Source organism: Chenopodium album, chromosome 7 (assembly GCF_948465745.1).
Source record: "Chenopodium album chromosome 7, dcCheAlbu1.1, whole genome shotgun sequence".
Lineage (NCBI taxonomy): Eukaryota > Viridiplantae > Streptophyta > Magnoliopsida > Caryophyllales > Amaranthaceae > Chenopodium > Chenopodium album.
In genome coordinates, this window is record NC_137840.1 from 41,754,176 (window position 1) to 41,761,576 (window position 7,401).

Genomic DNA, 7,401 nt, shown 5'->3' on the forward strand with positions numbered 1-7,401 from the left:
TTAAGTACTAATTTAAATGGGAAACATTTACCTATGGTTAGAACCTCCTCCTTGTCATCAAAATCTATGTCTAGAGGCCAATCCGGAAGTGCTTTTGGTCGTAAAGACTTAGATTGTTTCGGGATCTTTTCTGATTCTTTTCCACTTTTTTGACGTTCTTGATTAGTCTGTGGAGCTGTTGCTGAAGTTTTAACAGCACTAGTCTTAAGGTTCTGAATTTCTCGTCTCACAGGTTGCTCGAGAGGTTTATGAGAAGTAGAAAGGGAGTTCAATGATGATTTTTGTCTACTTGATTGTGGAATATTAGGTGGGATATTAGGTGGGACTTTTGCTGGATATTTTTTCTGATAACCTGATGTAGCAGCTTCTTTGACTGAACTCGATGTTGAACTAGGAGGGTTTTTCCAAATGGATCCACAATTATTAGGTGGTTGCTCGTCAGAATTTTTAGTGGTAATGGGTGGAGAAAAAGGTCCCCATTTGTCATCCTTTAGTATCTCAGTCTGTGGTAACTTAGTAGATTGTTTTTTGGTGGGTTGTGAAACAATTTCAGTAGCAGATGAAGTATGTGCATTAGTTTTAATTGGTGACTGTGCTGACAGTGGATCATGTGACTTAGCTGTGGCAGCAAGTATTTCCCTTGTTCTCTTGCTTCGATAGGTCATCTTTTACCTGATGAAACCATAAGATAAGCTACATTAGTATGCCAACACTGATATAAAGACAAGACATAAACTGAAATACAAAATAAACTGATATAAAGACGTCTTCTGTTGGCAAGGTACTTGTCAAAGATGCTGCTGTCAATAGCCATGATATTGTGTGTGAGACTGGAGAATTGAAGATGAGTTCTCCGTATCTTTTGTAGAACAAATTTAAATTTTTTAGGTTATGTATACCCAAAGCTTATTTGTTTTCAATGAAATTTTTTCATCATAGAAACAACTACAGAGAAAGTCACACTTAATCCAATAAATCTTGATTAGTTAGCCTGATCAAGAACCAACAGACGAAAAAAAAACCTTTTACTCTTCTGTGTGTCCTTAACTGTGTACTTTTATTTTTCATGTATCCACAGGTCAATATGCTTATGAAGCTATGATAATATTCATATAATAGATTGGGTAGCAAATTGCATGGAGAATATTATACGGTGTAAGACGCAAAGCCATGGTTTCTAGCTTCCGAGAGGCTATTTTGTTGTATTGACAGTAGCTCAACTCCCTTCATACTACCATATATATATACACTTCCAAACTTTGCTCAGTTTGGAAATAAAATAACATTCATATATAGTATTGGTAGTTCTTTGTACTTGGCAGTAATTTATTAGAACTTACTCCACAATTAAGTTACACCGTTTCATTCTAGGTTGTGAAAATAGTGCACGCTTATATCATTTTTGAATTAATGAATTATGTGCTTCAATGGTTTACTATGAATGGCTCTTGCAAACTTTAGGCTGTAAGAACTTAAGTCAAATACCTCAAAATTTACACTAACTGTCTACTTTTCTGTAATCCTACAATACATTCTTCTTTTTTCGTTCAATTAAAATCCATACACTTTATGCATTTTAAAGCTATAGGCTTCGAATAGATTAAATGACTCACTAACGTTCCTCTAATCACCATAGCTCATTCTCCACTGAGATTTTTACTATATTAAGGTGCGGGGATGGAACTTGAAACACTTTATACATTAAGCTTGACATGCATTCACTTCTTAGTAAGTGTTTAACAGCCTATGTAGTAAGGCTTCAATATTAGGACAAATTTTATAATTCGATCATAACTGAAATACAATATGTGTACAGCTAAACTATACATCTAAACTGAAATACAAAATAAGAACAAAAATCAATGCATTAGAGTTGAAATAACAAGAAATAAATTTGACCAAAAACACAAAATCTGATGTTCAGAGCTGCAATTCAGAGCTGAATTCAGTTCTAGATTAAGTTTGGAATTCAGTTCTCGAGTCGAAACCAAGACAATAATACTACATAGTACCATAAAAACAGAAATTAAGTTAACAAAATGCAAACTTTGATGAATTAGAATAGCTAAATGAAATATAAAAATACATACACACCCATCAACTTATAAGAGATTATCACGCAAGTAAATATGAAAAGGCATTGTACCTCAGCCAAAAGAAGACCAATTCGATTATCAGACGTGGTAAGAAGATCGATAACATCTGATGGTGAAGTATCCAGAACTAATATGTATTCCTCTTCAACCAGGAAGTTTACATAATGAGTAGAGCAAAAATAACTATGGTAGTATATCACTATATCATAATGAAATTTAATTGCAAGTGTAAAGCTTGAGCATAAAATACTCACTGCGGTCTTTTTCCTCGTCTCAATACTACGTATGAAAACTTCTCCTCCTCAATTCCACATAAAGGTGAACTGTTTGATCTCTGCAAGACAAAACAAACACAAAATCTTGGTCACAACATAGCTCACTTCAATATATTTTAGTAATATCACTCTTCTATATCATCATTCTACTCCTTATAAACCTCACCTTGTCATTTTTCCCCCACAAAATAATATAATCCATTGAATTACACATTAAACCAGAAAGACAATTTACCAATCTTTTAATTCAATATTGAAATAACAAACAAGAGCATCAATAAAATCTAATCACAAGAGTTTAAATAAGAAACAAGATTGGCTAAAGACATTTATTCCATTAACAACTTTGACAAATTTCAATAAATAAATCAAATATAAAATTACACCTAATCGAAGTTGTGTACTCGAACAAAAACAAACACACACTAATAGAAAAAAATTTCCAAAATTTTTTAAGCCAATTTTTCAGGTATATCAAACAAGTCCCTAGGCTTAGTCTTCACAACATGACACCATCCTTTTTGTATCTCATCCTCAACATAAAAAACTTGCTTTGCTTGAGATGAGAAAATAAATGGATCATCATGTAAATATCGACCGGTGTGCATCAACTTTGAGAAATTGACACGAACACTTCCATTTTGGTTTGTTTTGATACCCCTATGAATATCGACCCAATCACAACGAAACAATACAACCTTAAAAGAACCATAATAATCTAATTCAAATATTTCTTTGAGTTTTCCATAATATTCAAGGCCCTCGGCTTCCACCATGATTCCTGAATTTTGAGTCGTTCGAAATCGCTCACGGTCCACAATATCAAATTTGTAACCATTAATAATAACACTTTTCATCCTTTTCACGCGGTTACTCAAGCCACCTGCTAAGGCTTTTCTTAACTTTCCTTCTACCGTGCTATCATCTAAATTATGGACCTACAGTTCGAGAATATATAGTTAGACTAAATTGTTATATAAAATGAAAATTAGAAGAAAAAAAACCTAATTGTAATAACATATAACCTGGTTTTGCAACCAATCTGCAAATTCATTAATTATCCACTGATTTTCAATAGACTCATTAGACTGACTTCCTCCAACGCCATTCTCTTGCCGTTTTTTTTGTAAAAACTCACTATTGAGATTGAAAATGTTATGTTAATAACAAGTAAATATTGGACGCTTTAAAGAAATACATAATGCTACATTGCTACTTACTCTAGAACCGGTGTTAGTTCATCAGAATGAAGTAAAACATAGCGATGTGCTTGCTTTAAACTTCTATTATCTACACGGACATTTTCTTTCTTTCCAACAACACGACCACCAGAGTTATATAGATAATTGTCAGTGTTTGATACACCGTCTTCATTCCTTCTAGGTCTATTGAATATAGTTTCAACACTTTCTAAATATCTCGAACAGAATGCAATTGTCTCCCACAAAAGGTAACCTTCCGCTATAGAACCTTCCGGCTGCGCTTTATTGCTTACATGAGATTTTAAAAAGGCCAAGTACCTTGAATTATAATAACGATTATGTATGTGAATGTGAAAAAATAAGGAAAATTATCATTTAAAACAAATAAATAGATAATAATATTAAAAAAATCACCTTTCAATGGGATACATCCATCTGTAATGAACTGGTCCGCCAAGTCTGACCTCATCCACTAAATGAATTAGTAGATGAACCATGATTGTAAAAAATGTTGGTAAAAATTCTATCTCCATCTTACAAAGTGTCAACACGAGCTTTGATTGAATGGTATCTAATTCTCCGGTATCTATAGCAGTTGAACATATCTTTTTAAAAAAGCCTGACAACTCCTCAAGCAAGTCAATAACTTTTGTGGCATTCGACGCCCTTAAAGCAACAGGAAGGATATCTTGCATGAGAATATGATGGTCGTGACTTTTCATATTAATAAGTTTTCGCTGCTTTAGATTCACACATTTTTGCAAATTAGATCCGTATCCATCAGGAACTTTCATCTTTTTTAAGACTTTCAAAAATCTTTCTTTCTCCTCATTAGACATGGTGTATGAGGCCGGCGGGATGTAACCTTGAGGGTTGATCCAAAGATGAGGCTTTATATTCAATTCCTTTAGGGCTTTTCTGCCACTCTCATCATCTCTACTATTATCCATGTCTAAAAGAGTTCCTAATAAAATATCACACACATTCTTTTCAATGTGCATAACATCTAAATTATGTCTAAGAGGATTATGCTCCCAGTACTCTAATTCAAAAAATGTACTTTTCTTTTTCCAAAGGACATCATCACCATCTGGATCGCCATCATCATCAAGTTCAATGGCAGTTTTTCTCCCTCTTTTCTTAGGAACTTTTTTAGCCTTCCCATACACATACTTTACCCCTTCTTGTTGCTTCAAGACTTCGGTTCCGCTGGTACGAATTGGAGCAAGACCATATTCTTCTTTCCCATCAAAAAAATTAGCTTGTGAACGATATGGGTGATCAATTGGCAACCATTTTCGATACCCAGGGTACACAATTTTTCCACCAAATCTATTAGAATTTGTAGAATGAGTGCAAGAAGGACAAGCTTTGTAGCCTTTTGTACTCCAACCTGACAGCATAGCATATGCAGGAAAGTCATTAATAGTAGAGTGTAGGGCTGCTCGCATTTTGAAGTTGCTTCCACTATAAGAATCAAAAGCTTCAACACCTTCCCACAACAATTTCAATTCATGGATTAGTGGTTGCAAGTACACATCAATATCCATACCGGGACCAAATTTACCGGGAATAATTATAGAAAGAATAAATGATGATGACTTCATGCACAACCATGGTGGTAAATTATAAGGAATGAGGACCACCGGCCATGTACTATAATTTGTATTCATTAGACGATATGGATTAAAACCGTCACTAGCTAGGCCCAATCTAACACTGCGAGGGTCAGCAGCAAACTCTGTATATTTTTCATCAAATTTTTTCCAAGCCTCGCCATCCGCAGGGTGTCGTAGAATCTTATCATCCTTACGATTAAAGTGCCATCTCATCTCCTCTGCAGTTTTAGATGACATGTAAAGCCTCTTTAATCTAGGGATAAGGGGAAAATACCGCATTACCTTAGCCGCCTCGCCTTTCTTACATACTACTTTTCCTTTCTCATTTACATCACCCTCCTTTCCTTTTACACTTTTCCACCTAGATGTATGGCATATATGACACTCACTATTATCTGCAAATTCGCCCCAATATAACATGCAATTATTTGGACATGCATGGATTTTCTCATATCCCAATCCCAAATCATTTATTATCTTCATGCCTTCATAATAAGATGATGGAAAATCCTTAATAATGGGAAATGCATCAATTATAAGTTCAAGTAATTTATTAAATGACTCAGTGGACCAATGGAACATACACTTTAGGTGAAACAAGTGCAATAGAAATGATAGTTTTGAAAAAGTAGTACACCCTTCGTACAGGCCTTTTTCAGAAGCTTCCATGAGTTTTTTATACTTTGTATGCTCTTCATTTGAGACTGTTGATTGATATTCATCATCTACCTCGCAATGAATGGTAAACCCATCATCCATGTCATATGAATTGCCACCTTCAATACTTGGTTCACTTGAAGATGGATTGTCAGTAGTAGGTTGAGTATCAACTCTAAAAGCTGCTCTTAGTAACCCATCCATATCATCTCGATCTACTGCCTTTGCTTGATCATTACTTAGATCATGAGTCTTACTCCCTTTATCTTTACAATGGAATATCCAATTTCTATAGTTTTTATAAAAACCATTAAATAAAATGTGCCCTCCAACTTCTTCTACAAAATCCCATTTATTTAACTTGCATTTGTTACATGGGCAGCGAGTTACCAATGTATCTTGTGAAAGAGTCTCTTTAGCAAGGTCTAAGAAATTCATGCAACCTTTATAATAACGAGGATCACCTTTTGGTAAATCAATCCAACTAGTATCCATGTCTACAAAGAAATATATTGTTAATTACAAATTATATATATGTACATTATAAATATTATTTTACAAGCACTCTTTCTTAATATCTTTCTTAAATTCTTAATATCTACCTCCTAGCTAGCATAGATGCTCTATGCTAAGATAGATAAAAATGCCCCTTAAAAAAAGAGAAAAAACAAAAAAGATAGATCTTAATGTGTCCTTCGATGTTAACCAAGGACACATAGATTGCTACACATGAAGCTTGTCAACTAGTTAAAATTCTCAAGCAAATATAAATTAAACCAAATCCACCATCAACCTTTTTCTCATGCATCCTAATACCCATAATGCGACTAATTTACCAACCAAAGTAAATGAGTATTGAGTAATTGCAGAAAGCAAACAAAACCCAAGAAACAGTCCAAGAAAACAAAATTGAACCAAACCAACTCAAAGATAATCCATGAAACAAAAACTAATCACATCGAGAATGTGTCACTTTCATACATATAATTCTATTGTGATTCTAATAATGCTGAAAAGATGGAATCATTCAAATAAAAGTTTCAACCCCGTATAGTACAATTGCACCACCAAGGCTATCAAGAGGTTGTATTAAATTAAACTCTCATATTTCAGATTCCGAAACATTTCATTTTAAAACAGAAACATCAACGATAGTGTATTATTGAATAAATTCACACATATATAAGCAAAGAATAATATTAATGAATTAAACACCCATTATATACACAACAAAATACACTAAACATTGATTCATATATTAAATACAGCCAAACAAATTCACTATTGATGAGAAATTGCTTTAAAAAATATAAAGTATATATTATCTCAAACATGCTGTAAACATACCAAATTGTCCTCTATCTCTTGGCCTCTTTCTTCTTGAAACGAAGTTCTTCAAAGTGCTGCTTACAAAGACAACAAATAATAAAATTCAATTATAGATGAAATTGAGAGAAAAACAAGCTTATTATAGGGAGAGGAACTTTCCAAGACAATGTTTTGACTTTAAAGACCTCCATGGAATGTTCATAGACCAAACTTCCAAATAAAT

General features: G+C 33.6%; 1 protein-coding gene across 1 annotated transcript; it reads right to left on the reverse strand.

The window, feature by feature from the left end:
- Window positions 1-661: 661 nt before the first annotated feature.
- LOC145640196 (uncharacterized) lies at window positions 662-6,344 on the reverse strand. Its single transcript, XM_081691499.1, has 8 exons — window positions 4,634-6,344; window positions 3,988-4,537; window positions 3,592-3,891; window positions 3,397-3,508; window positions 3,070-3,309; window positions 2,351-2,430; window positions 2,147-2,279; window positions 662-712 (listed from the first exon to the last, which is right to left on the reverse strand). The coding sequence occupies exons 1-8, from the start codon at window positions 6,342-6,344 to the stop codon at window positions 662-664; spliced, it is 3,177 nt and encodes a 1,058-aa protein (XP_081547625.1).
- Between the last annotated feature and the right edge of the window lie 1,057 nt (window positions 6,345-7,401).

Bases quoted from the DNA above. Each gene is read 5' to 3' on its own strand.
- LOC145640196 (XM_081691499.1), bottom strand. From the start codon at position 6,344: ATGGATACTAGTTGGATTGATTTACCAAAAGGTGATCCTCGTTATTAT. The intron at 4,538-4,633 runs GTACATTTTTTG...ATATTTTATTAG, and splicing joins TGTCCTTTGGAAAAAGAAAA to GAACTCTTTTAGACATGGAT. The intron at 2,280-2,350 runs GTGAGTATTTTA...ATACTACCATAG, and splicing joins AGACGAGGAAAAAGACCGCA to TTATTTTTGCTCTACTCATT.